The 20,823-nt window shown below is 40.4% G+C and overlaps 1 protein-coding gene across 1 annotated transcript in view; it reads left to right on the top strand.

The window, feature by feature from the left end:
* Window positions 1-17,252, top strand: part of FBXO4 (F-box protein 4) — a 216,320-nt gene extending 199,068 nt beyond the window's left edge. Inside the window, exon 6 of the mRNA XM_063604485.1 lies at window positions 17,101-17,252. Within this exon, the coding sequence (XP_063460555.1) occupies window positions 17,101-17,144 (44 nt within the window). The 3' untranslated portion in view covers window positions 17,145-17,252. The remainder of the gene's footprint in view (window positions 1-17,100) is intronic.
* The last annotated feature ends 3,571 nt before the right edge of the window (window positions 17,253-20,823 follow it).

Raw genomic sequence — 20,823 nt, 5'->3', positions numbered from 1 at the left:
AAATGCACAGACTGGTAGAGAATGAAAGAGGATTTCAGGAGAAAAATCCAAGGATGCAGCTGAGACCTTTTGCTAGAGATTGGCATGGCTAAAATAGAGCCACGTGCTAATAGTCAAGACAATGGAGTAAAAAAAGCCCTGAAAGCTTTTCAGAAATCTTTGAGGCAGCCCCTCCCATCACAGGTACAGAGGCCTAGGAAGACAGAATGGTTTCAGGGGACAGGCCCAGGGCGTCACTTCCCTGTACCACCTCAGAATGCTGTGTACCACCTTGGGATGCTGCTCCTTGCATCCTAGCTGATCCAGCTCCAGCCACAGCTCAAAAGGCCCCAACTATTGCTTGGGCCACCACACTGGAGAGCTCAAGTAGTAAGTCTTAGTGATGTTAAGTGGTGTTAAGTCTATAGGCTTGCAAAATGCAAGAATGGTGAAAATGTGGCAGTTTCCACCTAGATTTCAGAGGATATATCAGAAAGTCTGTGTGCCTAGGCAGAAACGTGACATGGGTGCTTTGCATGTAGCCTGTAGAACCATGAGCCAAATAAACCTCTTTGTTTAAAAAATAAAAGCTTGATTAAGTTTGTGTACTATTTCTGACACCAGTATTAAATTTTTACTTTTACTTTTTAAAGCCCAAAATCGTATCCAACTTGGTAGATTAAAAAAAATTCTAAAAAAGTGATGCAGTCTATTTTTAATTCATTATTTTTAAGCTGTAGTATTATTTTCAGGTGAACCTTTCTCTGCTCTGATTAAAGAATGCTCCATTTGCTACCATTTCATTTCTTCCAATTTGAAATTTAGAGCATGATGTTCAAGATGCATGGTGCTGTCTGTAATTTTGTAAGCTCTTCTTCCCCCTTTCAGTGCTTTTGTGCTTGCAACTCTCTCTGCCTGCTTTATTTCATAACAGCTACTCATCTCTAAGAATCCAGATTACAAGACACCCTGTTTAAGATTCTTTACCTCTCTGTTCAAGTGTCTTCTTTGTGTGCTTCACAACTCCCTTTTACTCATCTCTATCACAACATTTATGACAATGTATTGTAATGTCTATGTGCTTACCTGTGTCCTTCACTGCGACCTCTTACAAAACTCCAGAAGGGTCTCTGATTTCTGGATGCCCAGCACCTAGTAAAAGGCCCTGCACAGACCAGATATTCAACAAATATTTGTTGAATCAATAATGGCCAATCTATGTTCTTAAGAATAATTTCACTAATAAGAAATAGAGAACTCTCCAAATTTCATATATTAATGAGATGTGAAGCCAGCTGGGCTTCTGGGCCACATGGGGACTTGGAGAACTTTTCTGTCTAGCCAAAGGATTGTAAATGCACCAATCAGCACTCTGTGTCTAGCTAAAGGTTTGTAAATGCACCAATCAACACTCTGTCAAAATGGACCAATTAGCACTCCGTAAAATGGACCAATCAGCACTCTGTAAAATGAGCCAATCAGCTCTCTGTAAAATGGACCAATGAGCAGGATGTGGGTGGGGCCAAATAAGGGAATAAAAGCAGGCCACCCAAGCCAGCAGCAGCAACCCACTCATGTCCCCTTCCACGCTATGGAAGCTTTGTTCTTTCGCTTTTTGCAATAAATCTTGCTGCACCACCCAATAAATCTTGGGTCTGCACCACCTTTATGAGCTGTAACACTCACTGTGAAGGTCTGCAGCTTCACTCCTGAAGCCAGTGAGACCATGAACCCACCGGGAGGAACGAACAACTCTGGACGTGCCACCTTTAAGAGCTGTAAAACACTCACTGTGAAAGTCTGCAGCTTCACTCCTGAAGTCAGGGAGACCATGAACCCACCAGAAAGAAGAAACTCCAGACATGTCCGAACATCAGAAAGAACACACTCCGGACACACCATCTTTAAGAACTGTACCACTCACCACGAGGGTCCGTGGCTTCATTCTTGAAGTCAGTGAGGCCGAGAACCCACCAATTCTGGACACATTTTCGTGACCCCAAAGGGACCATCACCTATCGCCAAGTGGTAAGACTATTGCCTATCACCAAGTGGTGAGTACCGTGGGACCCCTTTCGCTTGCTATTCTGTCCTATTTTTCCTTAGAATTCAGGGGCTAAATACCGGGCACCTGTCAGCCAGTTAAAAGTGACTAGCACGGCAGCCGGATAAAGACATGGGTGTCAGGCTTTCTGGGAAAGGGCTCTCTAACAAACAACCCCTGACTCTTCGGAGTTGGGAGCATTGGTTTGCCTGGAACCAGCTTCCACTTTTCCTGTACTTCTGGGCTGGGCCAAGGGTCAACAGAGAGTAAAGCCATTCAGCTCCAGGTTCCCAACAACAAGTTGGTCGACCTTGCGGCCATGAGCAGAACTCTCAAAGGCATGTCGCCCAAGTGAGACTCACGCATCTATTCTACCTACTCTGACCCTTGCCTCCTGGGTCCTGATGCCTGCCAGACAAACTTCCTCTAGCCTCTCTTCTCCGAGGCTAGTCCCACTTCTAAGGATCACTCCCTGTCTCTGGTGCCTTTCTAGTTTCTCCTATAAGAATGATTTCTATTATAAACTTCAGGTCTCTGTTACCTTCTTTTGGCACATGGGTTCACCAATCAGAAATAAATAATTTTTGCCCAAAGCCCCATCATAGTGGGGACTATCTGGAATTTTAGGATACCTCCTCAGACTAGCAGGCCCAGCAAAAGCTATTCCTGAAGCTGGGATATGAGGAGCCTCAGAAATTGTATCCTTCCTATTCATATAAGTGAGGACAAAAGGTGTCACTCTTCCAACCCTGGAGATCCCCTCCCTCCTCAAGGTATGGCCCTCCACTTTTTTGGGGCATAACATCTTTATAAGACACAGGTAAGGTCCCAAAACTAACAGGAGAATGCTTAGGATTCTAACATGTTTTGAGAATGCGTTGGTAAGGGGCACTAAATCCAATTTTTCTCGGTCCTCTTTGTGGTCTAGGAGGACAGGCAAGGGTATAGGTTTTTGAGAATGCATTGGTAAGGGCCACTAAATCTGACCTTCCTTGGTCCTCCTTGTGGTCTGGGAGGAAAACTAGTGTTTCTGCTGCTGCGTCAGTGAGCACAATTATTCCAATCAGCAGGGTCCTGGAACCATTGCAGGTTCTTGGGTGGGGGAGAAACAAAACAAAAAAAACCACAGGTGATTTTGTCTTTCAGATGAGAAACACTCAGGCATCAACAGGCTCACCCTTGAAATGCATCCTAAACCATTGGGACCAATTTGACCCACAAACCCTGAAAAAGAGACAGCTCATTTTTTTCTGCACTATGGCCTGGCCCCAGTATTCTCTCTCTGATAGGGAAAAATGGCCAACTGAGGAAGAATAAATTACAATACTATCCTGCCGCTTGACACAAATAATGCAAAGCTTGCAATTTACATCCCACAGGAGGACCTCTCAGCTTACCCCCATATCCTAGCCTCCCTATAGCTCCCCTTCCTATTAATGATAAGCCTCCTCTAATCTCCCCTGCCCAGAAGGAAGTAAGCAAAGAAATCTCCAAAGGCCCAAAAAAACACCTGGGCTATCGGTTATGTCCCCTTCAAGCTGTAGGGGGAGAGGAATTTGGCCCAATCTGGGTACATATCCCTTTCTCTCTGTCTGATTTAAAGCAGATCAAGGCAGACCTGGGGAAATTTTCAGATGATCCTGATAGGTACATAGATGTCCTAAAGGGTCTAGGGCAAACCTTCGACCTCACTTGGAGAGATGTCATGCTACTGTTAGATCAAACCATGGCCTTTAATGAAAAGAATGCGGCTTTAGCTGCAGCCCAAGAGTTTGGAGATACCTGGCATCTTAGTCAAGTAAATGATAGAATGACAGCCAAAGAAAGGGACAAATTCCTTACCAGTCAGCAAGCCATCCCCAGTATGGATCCCCACTGGGACCTTGACTCAGATCATGGGGACTGGAGTTGCAAACATCTGTTGATTTGCATTCTAGAAGGACTAAGGAGAATTAGGGAAAAGCCCATGAATTATTCAATGATGTCCACCATAACTCAGGCAAAGGAAGAAAATCCTTCTGCCTTCCTCGAGCGGCTATGGGAGGCCTTAAGGAAATATACTTCCCTGTGACCCAACTCCCTCAAGGGGCAAGTGCCAGCTCATGTCATCACCCTCACTGAGTCCTGGGTTTGCTTAACCATTGAGGGCCAGGAAATTGACTTCCTCCTGGACAATGGCGTGGCCTTCTCACTGTTAATCTCCTGTCCTGGACTACTGTCCTCAAGATCCGTTACCATCCAAGGAATCCTGGGACAGCCTGTAACCAGGTATTTCTCCCACCTCCTCTGTTGTAATTGGGAGACTTTTCTCTTTTCACATGCCTTTCTTGTTATGCCTGAAAGTCCCATACCCTTATTAGGTAAGGATATATTGGCCAAAGCTGAAGCTATTATCTACATGAATATGGGGAACAAGTTACCCATTTGTTGTCCCCTACTTGAAGAGGGAATCAACCCTGAAGTCTGGGCACTGGAAGGACAATTTGGAAGGGCAAAAAATGCCTGCCCAGTCCAAATCAGGCTAAAAGACACCATCGCTTTTCCTTATCAAAGGCAATATCCCTTAAGGCCTAAAGCTCATAAAGGATTGCAGGATACTTTAAACATTTAAAAGCTCAAGGCTTAGTAAGGAAATGCAGCAGTCCCTGCAACACCCCAATTCTAGGAGTACAAAAACCGAATGGTCAGGGGAGACTAGTGCAAGATCTTAGACTCATCAATGAGGCAGTAATTCCTCTAAATCCAGTTGTACCCAACCCCTATACCCTGCTCTGTCAAATACCGGAGAAAGTAGAATGGTTCATGGTTCTGGACCTCAAGGATGCCTTCTTCTGTATTCCCCTGCACTCTGACTCCCAGTTTCTCTTTGCCTTTGAGGATCCCACAGACCGCATGCCCCAACTTACATGGATGGTCTTACCCCAAGGGTTTAGGGATAGCCCTCACCTGTTTGGTCAGGCACTGGACCAGGATCTAGGCCACTTCTCAAGTCCAGGCACTCTGGTCCTTCAGTATGTGGATGATTTACTTTTGGCTACCAGTTCAGAAGCCTCATGCCAGCAGGCTACTCTAGATTTCTTGAACTTTCTAGCTAATCAAGGGTACAAGGTGTCTAGGTTGAAGGCCCAGCTTGGCCTATAGCAGGTCAAATATATAGGCCTAATATTAGCCAGAGGGACCAGGGCCCTCAGCAAGGAATGAATACAGCCTATACTGGCTTATCCTCACCCTAAGACATTAAAACAGTTGCAGGGGTTCCTTGGAATCACCGGCTTTTGCCGACTATGGATCCCCGGATACAGCAAGAGAGTCAGGCCCCTCTATATTTGAATCAAGGAAACCAAGAGGGCAAATACTCATCTAGTAGAATGGGAACCAGAGGCGGAAACAGCCTTCAAAACATTAAAGCAGGCCCTAGTACAAGCTCCAGCTTTAAGCCTTCCGACAGGACAAAACTTCTCTGTATACATCACAGAGAGAGCAGGGATAGCTCTTGGAGTCCTTATACAGACTCGTGGGACAACCCTACAATCAGTGGCATACCTAAGTAAGTAAATTGATGTAGTAGCAAAAGGCTGGCCTCACTGTTTAAGGGTAGTTGCAGCAGTGGCCATCTTAGTGTCAGAGGCTATCAAAATAATACAAGAAAAGGATCTCACTGTCTGGACTACTCTATAAATGGCTTACTAGCTGCCAAAGGAAGTTTATGGCTATCAGACAACCACCTGCTTGGATACCAGGTGCTACTCCTTGAGGGACTGGTGCTTCAAATACACACATGTGTGGCCCTCAGCCCTGCCACTTTTCTCCCAGAGGATGGGGAACCAATCGAGCATGACTGCCAATAAATTATAGTCCAGACTTATGCCGCCCAAGATGATCTCTTAGAAGTCCCCTTAGCTAATCCTGACCTTAATCCTGACCTTTCACCAATGGAAATTCATTTGTGAAACATGGGATACAAAGGGCAGGTTATGCCATAGTTAGTGATGTAACCGTACTTGAAAGTAAGCTTCTTCCTCCAGGGACCAGTGCCCAGTTAGCAGAACTAATGGCACTTAGCCGAGCCTCAGAACTGAGAAATGGAAGAAGAATAAATGTGTATACAGATAGCAAGTATGCTTATCTAATCCTACATGCCCATGCTGCAATATGGAAAGAAAGGGAGTTCCTAACCTCTGGGGGAACCCCCATTGAGTATCACAAGGAAACCATGGAGTTATTGCATGCAATGCAAAAACCCAAGGAGGTGGCAGTCATACACTGCTGAAGCCATCAAAAGGAGAGCGAGAGGGGAGAACAGCAGCATAAGTGGCTGGCAGAGGCAGGGAAAGATCAGCAGAAAGGAAAGAGAGAAAGAGACAGAAAGAGAAAGAGAGAGAGAGGAAGAAACGGAGACAAAGAGAAGGAGACAGAGGAAGAGACAGAGAGACAGAAAGTCAGAAGGAAAGAGAGGAAGAGAAAAAAGGGGAGTCAGAGAAAGTCAGAGAGAAAGAGAGAGACAGACAAACAAGGAGTCAAAGAAAGAGAGAAAGAGAAGCAGTAAAGAAAAAAGTGTACCCTATTCCTTTAAAAGTCAGGGTAAATTTCTGTCTACCTCGCCAAGGCATATTCTTCTTACATGGAATCTCAACCGATATCTGTCTCTCAGACAGTTTACAAGAAATAACGAGATCTATCCTTACTCTACAATCCCAAATAGATTCTTTGGCAGCAGCAACTATCCAAAACCGCCTAGGCCTAGACTTCCTCACAGCTGAGAAAGGAGGACTCTGCACCTTCTTAGGGGAAGAGTGTTGTTTTTACACTGACCAGTCAGGGATACTATGAGACGCTGCCCGGCATTTACAGGAAAAGGCTTCTGAAATCAGACAACGCCTTTCAAACTCTTATACCAACCTCTGGAGTTGGGCAACATGGCTTCTCCCCTTTCTAGGTCCCGTGGCAGCCATCTTGCTGTTACTCACCTTTGGGCCTTGTATCTTTAACCTTCTTGTTAAATTCATTTCCTCTAGAATCAAGGCCATCAAGCTACAGATGGTCTTACAAATGGAACCCCAAATGAGTTCAACTAACAACTTATACCGAGGACCCCTGGACCAACCCATGTGCCCTTCCACTGGCTTAAAGAGTTGCTCTCTGGAGGACATTACTACTGCAGGGCCCCTTCTTTGCCCTTATCCAGCAGGAAGTAGTTAAGTAGTCATTGGCCAAATTCCCAACAGCAGTTGGGGTGTCCTGTTTAGAGGGGCGATTGAGACGTGAAGCTGGCTGAGCTTCTGGGTCAGGTGGGGACTTGGAGAACTTTTCTGTCTAGCTAAAGAATTGTAAATGCACCAATCAGCACTCTGTGTCTAGCTAAAGGTTTGTAAACACACCAATCAGCACCCTGTCAAAATGAACCAATCAGCACTCTGTAAAACGGACCTATCAACTCTCTGTAAAATGTACCAATCAGCAGGATGTGGGTGGGGCTAAATAAGGGAATAAAAGCAAGCCACCCAAGCCAGCAGCAGCAACCCGCTGGGGTCCCCTTCCATGCTGTGGAAGCGTTGTTCTTTCACTCTTCACAATAACTCTTGCTGCTGCTCACTCTTTGGGTCCGTTCACCTTTATGAGCTGTAACACTCACTGCAAAGGTCTGCAGCTTCACTCCTGAAGCCAGTGAGACCATGAACCCACCACGAGGAATGAACAACTCCAGACGTGCCACCTTGAAGAGTTGTAACACTCACTGCAAAGGTCTGCAGCTTCACTCCTGAAGTCAGCCCGAGACCACAAACCCACCAGAAGGAATAAACTCCAGACACGTCCAAACATCAGAAGGAACAAACTCCACACACGCCATCTTTAAGAACTGTACCACTCATCACGAGGGTCCGCGGCTTCATTCTTGAAGTCAGTGAGACTAAGAACCCACCAATTCCTGACACATTAATAGGACAAATAACTTTGAAATATGAAATAGAGATTTATAAGCCTAGAGGTTGAATGGATTAGCTTGAAATTTATTTTTTTCTGTCATTGACATGGAACCATTTCTATGAAAAATAGATACTTGAAGCTTATGGATAGGACAGGAATATAAAAATTTATATTTCTAGCTTCTGGAGTATGTATTAGATTTTAAAGCTGAGAGGCTTAGTGCAACGGGAAGAGTGCCACACTCTTCAGGTAAATGTAGCTTGAAGATGTGGCCCCTGGGGCATAGTCCTTGCAAAAAAAGATGCCTCTTTCACATCTTGAAAAGACGTTCTAAATATTCAGAGAGGCCAAAGATGTGAAAAGAACAGAAACAAAATAGATTATCTGTGCCACCATCATATCTACTGCTCTTAGTAACTTGAAACACAAATTTTGTCTAACTGCAAAACACATAGCTGAGCAAGTCTTGCTTTTCTTTTTCTGACTTTCTTTAAAATTGTGTTAGAAGAGAACATCTCTTACTATGTAACAGAATGTCCTCTAATGGAGCCTGGTGGAAAAATGAAACCTGGTGGAAAGATGCTGAAGAATATAAATAGTATTTATTTGACTTAGAAAAATTAATATATGGTCCCCAATAAGTTTAAAAGTAATAGAGCATAAATAGGAGAAGAAAATGTCAGTGCCTTCTTTATTTTGCAAGTGAGGATACATATTAAGTATGTATTGAGATCTCAAAAAACTTGATTTCCTGAGAACATCAGAAGTGTAAACAAATAATGTAAAGCATGATGAAAATACATGATGTAATTGATTGAAAATAAATCAGTGTTGTAATTTGCTAACATTCCACTTGTATTTTATAGGGAAAATATCTCTTTATCCATGATGGCAATCATCAAATGTCCTTACTCATTAATGATAAAGTATATATTGGCGTATGTATACATGGAAAGCAGGCTCTTGATGAATTGCATGTTCAATATATTGAAAGTAGATAAATACAGTGATTTTAAAAAATGAAAAAATTTTCTAGATTACCAAACTGTAAGTTCTAAGGAACACTGAGAAGTCATTATATAACCCCTGCCTTTGGATTGGATGATACTTAAAATAGTCTTAGAGAGTGACAATCCTGTTATAGTTCCACAATTACTGAAGCAGATATCATAATTCCCATCAATCAGAAAATCCTCCATGTTCTAATGAGTTATGAACAGGACATGTGCATAAAGCCATTTCTTCTTAAAGATAATCATATAATTTCTGTCCCAAAGTAAAATAATATTAATGAATAATGATAATAAAATTTTATTTCTTATAAAATTCTTCCATATACTTGTTAGGTTTATTTTATCCTCATAAAAGCCCAGCATGGCAATTACACTTTCCTTGTTTTACATTTGGAATGCCCAACAGTTGGTGAGGGCTTAAGTCATTGGCTTTGGAGACAAAGGGAGAATAGGTTAATCACATACTTGCCCATGAGAAATAATAAGGAGTCTTCTATTCCAGTTGTGGAATGGTGTTTGGCAACACTGGTTCCTAATTCTCCTAGGATGAATTATTTTAAGAAAGAAAATATAATTTTTGTTTTTAAGTAGGTAGCCCGTTATGTAACTGACATTATCCTAGGTATTTTACATGTTACGCTATTCCTTTACGCAGTGATCCTTCCCTGTGATTAAAGCAAGTTGATATAATTTCAATAATACTTGTGCCCCTGAAATCGCAAATGAGAGGTTAGATACAGCCAATGCCTAAAACACATAGGTTTGAGGCATAGATAATTTGATGAACAAAAGCTTTTAAAGAGATTGCAAATCCAGTGGCTTGCAGCTGTGCACAAGTTTACTATGAGACTATGTAAAAACACCAAAATAATTCATTTCCACAATGTTCTCTTTATCTGAATTTGCTTTCATGTTTCAGAGAAGGCAATTAACACAGAGATACAGAAATTGCCTGTGAGTTGGCAGCTATCCTATCCTTTGAGCCAATTAATTGTTGCTGTTTTCTTTAAGGCATTTTTTTTAAGATTCATCCTTCACAAACATCAAGTTGGAACAGCCACTTTATTTGTATCCAAGTCATCCATTCAAAGAGGCGCTTGAGATGGAGAGGATTTATTCTTTATTTTTTTATTGTTAGTTAACATGAATTGGTGTCATTGATGTTTAGCTCAAAAGAGATATTTTTTCTTAAATAAAGAAATGTTATTTTATCACTTTAAATCATGAGTAGGTTTCATTCATAAAATTTTACTACTTAAAAAAAAAAGAAAACCTTAAAGTCCAATGGATAATAAGCCTCCTAAAGTAGGGGCTGAACTATGAGAGAAAACCAGTAATTGTTTTAATTTGCTGATTAAGCAAAGGCAGTGTATTCCAGTGGGAAAAAGTTAATTGTTGAGCAATTTTTAAAAAATTTTTGAGATAAACCACCACAACTATGGCAATCTCTGAAACTGACAAAATGTATATAATTTTACAATAGAAATAATTTCAGAATCCTTTTAGTGCAACTCCTCCCAAATATAGTATATAAACTGAGGGAGCTAGTGTGTTTAGTATAACATCATAGGGTATATGAATTTTCCAAAAGAAATTTAAAACTATTTTCATTTTGTTGATCACATCTAGTGTAATATAAGCATATTGGGGACTATGAGAGGGCCTTCTATAAAGATCCCTAGTTTCAGTGGTCATATTTGCATTTCTGTTTTTGATAGTATGCTCAGCCAAGAAATCTTAAATGATATCACAGTGCATGCCATTAATAAATGTACCATGGAAGATTAAACTGATAAAATTAGTAGGAGCACTGAATCTTCATGAGGCACACAAAACAGATATACCACACTAAGCCCATATTTCCAGTGCAAACAGGTACCTTGCATGAATTTGGTTTTGCACGTTATTAACTTGCAACAATTAATTAGCAGTTAAGTATGGAGATGGAAGATACCTCTGACGAAAAATACTTCTGAGTTCAGTAAAATATCAGCTAGATACCATTTAATACATATTTCAATAAATCTACAATGCTTATTACCAAGTAACAGAGAAAAATATTATCAAGTGAAAACTTACTATTACTGCCATTAGAGAATTGTTTGCTAGCTGAGTTTTAGTTAAGAATGAGAGCTGATAGTCCTATACTAGCCAAAAAAAGCCTTGAAGTTGTTAATGACATTTTGTATATAACACTTAAACAATTCCAACAGTGTGCTCTGAATTTGTATAGTTGAAGATAAAATACAGTAACAGACTAAATACAGAAACAAGCCTTGGGCTGTAGCTTTTTGTTTTTGAATTTAACATCAGTCATCTAGCTCCAGAAATAAAACAAATGTATCACATTAATGTTGTAAATTTAAATTTTATTTTGGCATTGGTTAATTTAGTTGATAAGTTTGCTTTGCTTTTATAGTTTTATTAGAGCTAATCACATAACGAATCTACAAACAATTTTAAATGGAGTATCTTTCATTAATATTAAAATACAAGTGATTTTGGTCAACAGCAAGAGTCTGGAAGAAATGTTTTCCTTTTAAAGGCATCTGTAGCTGAGAAAGGCTTGTCTACCAACGATTCATTTGCTCCCTGTTGTAGAAGGGCTTTCCTACAAACAGAAACATAAAACTGGATTCTTGTGCAGATGATTTAGTGAGGGAGTGAATTCAGGAGAGGGGGAGTGAAAAGAGAATGATGGAGCGGGGAGGGGAGAGGTAAGCAAGGATGTGGTCTCAGCTGGAGACCAGCTGGAACCAATCTGGTCCACCAGAAGCTATGGAACATGAATTCCACCATAGTTTTCCCAATGTCAGCAGGGGTTGCAGGCTGGGGTGATTATAGAGGTTCCCATTAAAAGAAGGGAAATGACTGTGAGCCTCTTACAGCTGCTAAGGCATGGGAACTGGGGATAGGTGTTCCCGTTTAGTATGGTGAATCTGGGCAGAGCAACAATTAGGCCTCTTGTAGTATCCACCTTACAATTCTCAGATCCACTTGCCTCTCAAATTGTTAACTCCATCTAGGCACAGATTTTCCAGGTTTATGAAAGGTAAATTTTCTGGGAAAACTTACAAGGAGATTATTTAGATAAACTACATCTCTTGCTGCAGCAATTGACTGGTTCTCAGAGAGTCATCATCTATCTCCTCTACCTCCCGTTCTCGACTGCCCTCTCCCTTGGCTAGCACCGCTGCTGGACTAATTGGCTTCCCCTATGGCATCTGAGGCTCTGGTTATCATGCCTTTACCAGTTTATGGTTACTAGAGCTGCTCATTATAGTAAAATTGGTCATGGAACTACAAAGAATAGTCCAGCGAATTACCTTGCTTGCATTAGATGGCAGTAGCTCTACCTCTTCCTACTGAGCAGGGTCAATTGAGACCCCGTGCCAGTTGAGAAACTATTTTTTGTCTGATGGCCTACTGTTTTGAGGAGCCCAAAGTAATAAGGAATCAGCCAGAGCTTTATTGGGATTTTCCATGTCTCCTGATAGAATAATCCACTCTTAGAAAACCAGGACAAGCAGAGCCTGAAAGCAGGAGCAAGGAAACAAAAATTTCCTGAGTGGGTGTCTGGGAGGAATGATGAGTGGAACCACTCTTACTTTCACCCTTTGGATTTCTTGCATTCTACTTACTGTAGATAGCACCACTTAGTGTCTTTGGTTTAGGGTAAATACTTCATCCTGAAGGATAAGGCATATACTGCATCCTTGCAAAGTGACTTCTTTGAGATGGAGCTTCAATTAAGCACTAAAGACTTCCCACTACCCTATCAAGGCATAAGCTGCTGAGTGATTTAATATATGGTGGGATCAATAAATAGATCCCATGGCTATATGCTGCCACTGAACATCTTTTGCCATAAATTTTATCTTTATGGCAATGCTATTTGTGTGAAATCATAGATCAGAAACTCTGAGCCCTTGGAGTGGTGATAGTTGGGCAGTGTGGTCAGGGACTGGCAGTTGATTGACAGTCTGGATGAAGTATTGCTCCTTGCAATGAAGAAGAGGTTCTGGGTAATCAACTTGCCACCAAATGACTTATGGGTCTCTTTGAAGAATGATACTGTGTTCTCACTGTTGCTATCTGTTGCTAGCATATTGGACATTCAATGATGACAGCAGTTGGTCAGCTGTCATGAGAGGGAACCCATGCTGTTTGGGTCCTTACATGGCTCTTACCTCAACTAGAATTGCTTCTCTGTTCTAGAGCCCATTGCACAAGCAGAGTTGGCAAGAACAGATGCTGGCTGCCATCTACTGGCCAAGTCATTTTGTCAACTTTATAATTTAGTTTCTCTTCCATGATGAATTCCCTCTTGTGAGCAATGACTTATGACACAAAGATCATTATGTATTGTATTCACTTTCACAGTTCCATCCCAATGCTTCTTTCTCAGACGTCCTTGTCCCTAACCTAATATTTTTCCTTTCAGGTCTCTAACCAACCATACAAACTATTTATAATGTTCATGAGTCAATTTTTACCCTTACTATAAAATACTTTGTCTTCTCAAAGTAAATGACAAGATGCACTACTTAAGTTCCTTCCAGTGGAAGATTTTTCACTCATCACTGTCTTCAGCACCATCCCTGAGTGGAATGTGGCATAATAGCAGTTCATTTTCAGCTTGTACCCACATACCAAGACAACTCACCTTTGAACCAACCTCAGGCTTTTTTTCTGTACTACCAGATCTAAATAAAATCTGTTTGGGATCTTTTTTCTTTTATTCTGGTAGGTATGGAAAAGAATGCTTTCTCAGATCAGCGGGCATATACTACATAATAAGAATTTGTGTTAATGTGGTCTGGTAAATATATCACAACTGGCATAGCAACTGCAGTTGGGGCTACAGTTGGTTAAACTCCAGTAGTCCTTTGTTACGTTTTGATCTATAGAATTTTTGCAGGAACTACACTGGTGAAGTAAGTGACGGAAATGATGGGGATCATCACCCCTGCATGTTGGCCTTTCCCACTGTATAAGTTCACTCTCGCATTGTTTTAAAGAAATATCTGAGACTGAGTAATTTATAAAGAAATGAATTTTAATTGGCTCAAGGTTCTGAAGGATGTACAGGAAGCATGAGGCTGGCATCTGCTCAGCTTCTAGGGAGGCCTCAGGAAACTTGCAATTATGTTGGAAGGTAAAGAGTGATGAGGCATGTCACATGGCCAGAGCAGGAAAAAAAGCCTGGGGAGGTGCTAAAAGTGAAGGTGAAGGTAGACCAGCTGAGACTGGATCCATGATTAGCTTTTTCCCCTCCCCACCACCCTTTTTGCTTCACTTTTAAACAACCAGATCTCATGAGACCTCTCTCACCATCACGAGGACAACACCAATGAGATAGTGCTAAACCATTCATGAGAAATCTGTCCCCATTATCAAATCACCTCCCACCAGGCCCCCCTCCAACATTGGGAATTACATTTCAACATGAGATTTAGGTAGGGATACACATCAAAACTATGTCACCCATGATAAATGCGATTACTCTATAGGTTATGGCACCAGTACGGGAATTCTGCCAATGGTTAAGGGTATTTATTCTGATTATATGTTCAGAAACCAGAAAAATAACAGCTGGGTAGAAATATGAAATGGACCTGAACAAGGGCTCTATTGATTATCAGAGAATTACCTGAGACTGGGTAATTTATAAAGAAAAGAAGTTGAATTGATGTTACAGTTCCACAGGCTATATGGAAAGCATGGCTGGGAGGCCTCAGAAAAATTACAATCGTGGCAGAAGGCAAAGGGGAAACAAGCACATCTTACCATGGCAGAGCAGGAGAGAGAGAACCAAGAGGGAAGTGCTACACACTTTTAAACAACCATATCTCATGAGAACTCACTCACTATCATGGGAACAGCAAGGGGAAAATCCACCTCCATCATCCAATCACCTCCCACAAAGTCCCTCCCCCAATATTGGGAATTACAATTCAACATGAAATTTGGGTACAGAGCCAAACCATATCACAGAGTAACACATGTTCTTACCACAGTGGGGGCCATAGTAGTTCCTTGGGCCTTCTGGTTTCAATGTCAAAGTAAATGCTGTATTCAACAGATTTCTAAAGATCTTAGTATTTGCCTTTCCTAGTACAACTATTCAAGTAAATGATCTTAGGTACCTTTAAATCTCTGCCTTGTCACATAATGTGGAAATTTCATCCTACTTATGGGTCTTGTGGTCACTAGGAAAGGTGGGAGCAGATGTTGAGAAGGGCAAGCATTGTCTTATGAGGCACATACCTCAGGTAAAGTCTCTGGAATGTCTTCAAACAAGATGAAGGCTTGTATTTTCTAGCAAAAAATTAGTGCACACATTCTACGAGCCTAGAGGTTTCAAAAAATCTGAAGGTTCAAGATTTTGGTGCGTCTATCCAGGTATTCCTACCTCAGGTTTCAACTTCTTCCTTATCAGAGCCCAGAATGCTGCATAGGAGACTTGCATAGCCTGAGAATTCAGCCATCTTTGATATTCTGACATTCTTATGAGAAGTATTGTGCCTAGTGTTTAGCTCTGTCTTCCCTTGGCTGAAAGAGATGGAATTATCTTTAAATGCTGCCAAAGAGGCCTCCAATTCTCACATTTTATTTTATATAAATAATTAATTAATAGATCTGAGCTGGCCATTTCCTCTCTTTAATCTGTCAGTGGCACTTAGCAGCATTGAAATGTTTCCAAAAGTCTTTATAGCTACTATTTCCTCAGTATATCTCAAAAGCCAGATACACCCATAGGTGAATGCTATTGTACCTGCATTCCACTCCAATTCACCACAGGTGGAAGCCTTAGTGATTGGATCACTGCAGATGCCAGGGTCTGGCAATTCTCCACCTGCCATTGAGGCTAGGGTGTTAATTACTATACAGCTGTCAATGATCTTATCCCCTGATATGGTTTGGCTGTGTCCCCACCCAAATCTCATCTTGAATTACAGCTCTTACAATTCTCACATGTTGTGGTGGAGGGTTGTGGGGAGGGTGGTGGCGAACCCCAGTGGGAGGTAATTGCATCATGGGGGTGAGTTTTTCCTGTGCTGTTCTCTTGATAGTAAATAAGTCTCAAGAGATCTGATGGTTTCATGGGGGGAGTTTCCCTGCACAAGCTGTCTCTTTGCCTGCTGTCATCCATGTAAGATGTGACTTGCTCTTCCTTGCATTCTGCCATGATTGTGAGGCCTCCCCAGCCATGTGGAACTGTGAGTCCGTTAAACCTCTTTCCTGTATAATTACCCAGTCTCAGGTATGTCTTTATTAGCAGCGTGAGAACAGACTAATACACCCCCAGAAGCGCATCCTTAAAGTAAGCTTCCTAGGACCAATTATGGTACACACTCTTTTAGGTTGGGTTCTCCAGATTGAGTTTCCTAGAAGCAGAGCCTGAGGTAAAGATTTGTGTGCAAGTGATTTACTGATGGAGTACTTCCAGGAAAAACTGGAACGAGAAAAGCTGACAAGGGTAGGTGGGGAAAGGTAATCAGGGATCCAGTCTCAGCTGGAGTCTACCTTCAGCTTGATTCCACGGGGAACTTGAGCATGACTTTCACCATAGAGTTGGTCTCACTTTGAATCAAAGGGCCTGACTTCTGTATGCCAATGTCAGTCAGTCATTGTGTGTTGTCCCTGGGCAATGGGGAAAACCTGCCAGGCAAATCATTTCCATTTAGCTGCAGGCAATTCTGAAAAAAGGGGGACAGCTATGAGCTCTTGCAACCAACATCTACAGCAGCCAAGGGATGAGCTCACCAGCCTCATAGTGAAATTTAGGACAGCAACAGATTCCACCACTTATCCTTATTTTTTTTCTCCCTTTAGTTAGGCTGAGATATGTGACTATTTCTAGCCTATGAAATGCACATATTTCCAATCTTTCTATTTCTGCTGCAATAATTAGGAATGTACAGGTTACAGTTTTATCTATGAGGTGATGGAACCTCCATCATCCTGGGTCCTTAAGTGACTATATGGAGCTCAGACCCATAGAAATCACCGATGGACATGAAACATAAATGAGAAACAAAATCTTGTGTTAATGTTCTAAAGTTTGTAAATAAATTTACTATTGCATTATAACTCAGCCTATAATGTCTAACACATGGTTTATCTATTAATTAGATTCAAGAAAGATTACCCTGGAACCACCTCTACTTTGCAGATGAGGAAACTGAGGCCCAAGGATGTCGTGTGATTAGCCTGAGAATGAACTAATGGAAGAACCAAGATTCAAATTCAGGCTTCCTAAATCTTCCTTACACCAGATCATAGGCACCAGGATTCCTCCATTACAATTTTTTAACCACTGTGTGGATGGCAGAAGGAGTTTCAGCATAATTAAAACTTATTAATTCACTTACTCAACAGATACATATCAAGCACTTACTGTTTGTTAAATATAGTTGTAAGTGCTGGGGATATGGCCACCAACGAGACCAAGTCTCTAATCTCATGGAGCATACCTTTTAATAGATGCTGAATCAGAACCCATTGATAGGTGTTTTCCAAAATGAGTGGTAAACTTTACTTTTAACACACTGTAAAAGTGTTGTTCATATAAAATAAATTACCATTGTTGTTTTAAAGCAAAATCTCATGGATATGACTCAAACTCTCAAATCTATTTTAGATGCTATCACACTTAAAAATTGTGTTTCTATTTACTTTTCATTTATGCTTTCATCCCCAGTGAGGGCAAATTTTAAAGAAGATTTACCTTGATAAGTCATTGATATAAATTTAACCTAGAGCTTTACAGTATTTAATACATTTATCTGGTTTATGAATTTTTCTATCTCAAATTTACTTAAAATTTTTTTACCATTACAGATTATCAGTGGCTTTATTGGATATAACCTTGGCATTCTAGAGAATACATGTCACAAATTGACTGAAGGAAAAGATCTACCTGCTAAAGTCTCATTTAAAAATTACCCAGGCTGCTCTTATATATGTGGCTGGGACTTCTTACACCTCATCATCATTATCATTCCCTTATCACTTCCATCAATAGGCAATTAACATTTACAGAACTCTAACTCAGCTACAAGCTGAGGAAAATGATATGAAAAGCAGATATAGTTACCGTTCTTATGGAGCTTACAGTCAAGTTATATAGATGGACATTAGTTGAATAGCCACACACCTAATGGAAAATGTAACTGGAGTGATCGTTTTGGTGATGATTTTGAATATAATCATCACCATTGTTAGGAGAAGCTGTAAATATGAGAGGTGTTAAACACAATCTCTCATTTTCTGTAGAGTCTAAAGGTACATCTTTTCCAGATTTTAGCATTTCTGAAATAAAGATGCACCTTCCAGTTTATGTCATCTGGATGTTAAGATGTTTTAGAAATCATTTAGCCAACTTCATCTGATACGAGCAATGAATGAAAAATCTAAGTCTCATGCAGCCCTTATACTAGGATGAAATCATTTGTTTAATTGGTAGTATGTTTTTTCTTTCCTAGTGGTATATAAGAGTACATTTTTAAACAATGGTATCTTAGACTATATACAGTAGATGGAGGCCACTGATATGTGCTCAGAATACATAGGTACATCTCACAGCCTCTGTTCTAAAAAAGACCTCAAACTTTAACTAAATTTAAAGACTATGTTGTAGGCATCATTGAGTGATCTTAGCTTAGAGCTCCAAAATAGAAAATGGATAATAGCACTGTTTCATGGGCTGAACATCGGGATTATTTGCACTTACATTTTCAGCCCATGTTCACTTGCTAAAAGTGTTCATCTCCATCTCCCTTCTGCCCAGTTTTCCTAACAATTTGCCTCTGTAACCAATAATGCTTTGAAACAGCAAATGCCACAGGCTGATTGACTTTATAATAGTGTCACAGTAGTTTCATATAATTAAGGGACACTGTTGGATTTTAAAAACCAAATGGGGGATGAGGGAAAGAAAGGACACTAGGTGAAAATATTGCTGTAAGAACATGAATCAATTTGGTCAGAAGCACATTTAGCCAAATATTTGATAATACCACATTCAGGAAGAACAGGTGAAGGCTTGATTCAGACTGGAAATGATACTGATCAAGAGGGGAAGAGTGTTTAGCCTGGTGGACAAGTTTACTTGTCAGATGTGAGGATGAGGAAAAATTGTGTGTGTGTGTGTGTGTGTGTGTGTGTGTGTGTAGAGAGGGAGCATGTTTGAATGTTACATTTCAAGACTTTAAATTAGCTTTTATAACATAATAGATCTTCCATATAGTTTTTATTTAGTGTGTGAATGTTTAGAAAAGTCTGTGGCATCCTTCTGAAATCCAGATTATCCCTTACTGTTTACCAGTCTAGAAAGGATACCTGGTAATAGTTGCAAGCACAGCTAAGTTTTAGGGTCAGAGAAATCCTAAATGATTTCATTTTTCTCACTTTCATGGAAGGTTTTACCCTATTACTTCATTATATCTTTTTAAAATCCTTTTGAATTCACATTATGAGAAAGCTTAATAGCTAAAGCTAGTTAGTGATAAGGTACTTCTGGCATATCAACAAACTTGAAACCAAGCCAAAATGGAATTTTCTATTGCTGTCTTTAACATTTGAATAATGTTTGAGAATATGTTCATGTATTTCTGTTAGGTTAATGTGGTGGTCTTCTGAACACACAGTTCCTGGTAGTAAGGTTTGTCTAACCCACCCACATTTGTTTAAAAAGTGCTAATTTAATGAATTTGATAAGCAATTGATTTCTGGGTGTCCTCCTATTTTGTCACAATTTAGGAAGCTTGAATGTATTTCTTAGCTTTTTAGAGAAGATTCTCCTTATGAAATAAACATCTTTCTTTGAGCTAAAAACAAAACAAAACCCATAGGTTATTAAAGGGAAGTAAAAAGTATTTGGTGTTTAAGAATTTCACTATGGTAAGAGAGAAACATTGTGATGTTAGCAATGCTTCCTCTGAGACTGAAAATTGTTCCTGAACTAGCATCACACTCTTCAACACAAATAAACAAAAATATAATGCAAACATATTAAGCCCAAATTCTTAAGGTCCAATCTGCCATTTCTCTAAGGCAAAGAAAAATTTCAGTGAAAAAGGGCAGCGGAACTACTAGAAGAACACGGTAAAAACTCAATTATTTTTCTTAATAATATGTTGTGTAACCTAATACATCTAAAGTGTTTCAAGTTGTAATCAATATAAAAATTAGATATTATAAATAAAAATATATACACATACACATATTTAGTAATTCTTTTTTAAATTAAGTTTAGGCGCAAAGTTGTACAGCCAATCTCTAAATGGATTAAAGATGTAAACATAAAACCTGAAATTGTAAAACTCTTGAAATAAAACATAGGGGTAAAGTTTTATGACATTGGCCTTGACAATGATTTCTTGGCTATGACACCAAAAGTGCAGAAAACCATAGCAAAAATAGACAAGAGGGGACACATGAAACTATAAAGCCTCTGCATTACAAAGGAAACAGTCGATAGGTGAAAAGGCAATCTACAGAATAGGAGAAAATATTTCCAGCACTTTGGGAGGCTGAGGGGAGCGAATCACGAGGTCAGGAGTTCGAGACCAGCCTGGCCAACATGGTGAAACCCTGTCTCTACTACAAATACAAAACATTAGCTGGGCATGGTGGCAGGCACCTGTAATCCCAGCTGCTTGGGAGGCTGAGGCAGGAGAATCACTTGAACCTGGGAGGCGAAGGTTGCAGTAAGCCGAGATTGCGCCACTGCACTCTAGCCCAGGTGACAGTGTGAGGCTCCATCTAAAAAAAAAAAAACAAAAAAAACTACATATTGTATTAGGAGTTAGGAGTTAGTATCCAAAATATATGAGGAACTACTATATCTCAATA

The sequence above is a fragment of the Pan paniscus genome, chromosome 4 (genome assembly GCF_029289425.2).
Source record: "Pan paniscus chromosome 4, NHGRI_mPanPan1-v2.0_pri, whole genome shotgun sequence".
NCBI classification, from domain to species: domain Eukaryota; kingdom Metazoa; phylum Chordata; class Mammalia; order Primates; family Hominidae; genus Pan; species Pan paniscus.
This window is presented reverse-complemented; position numbering and strand designations above follow the sequence as displayed.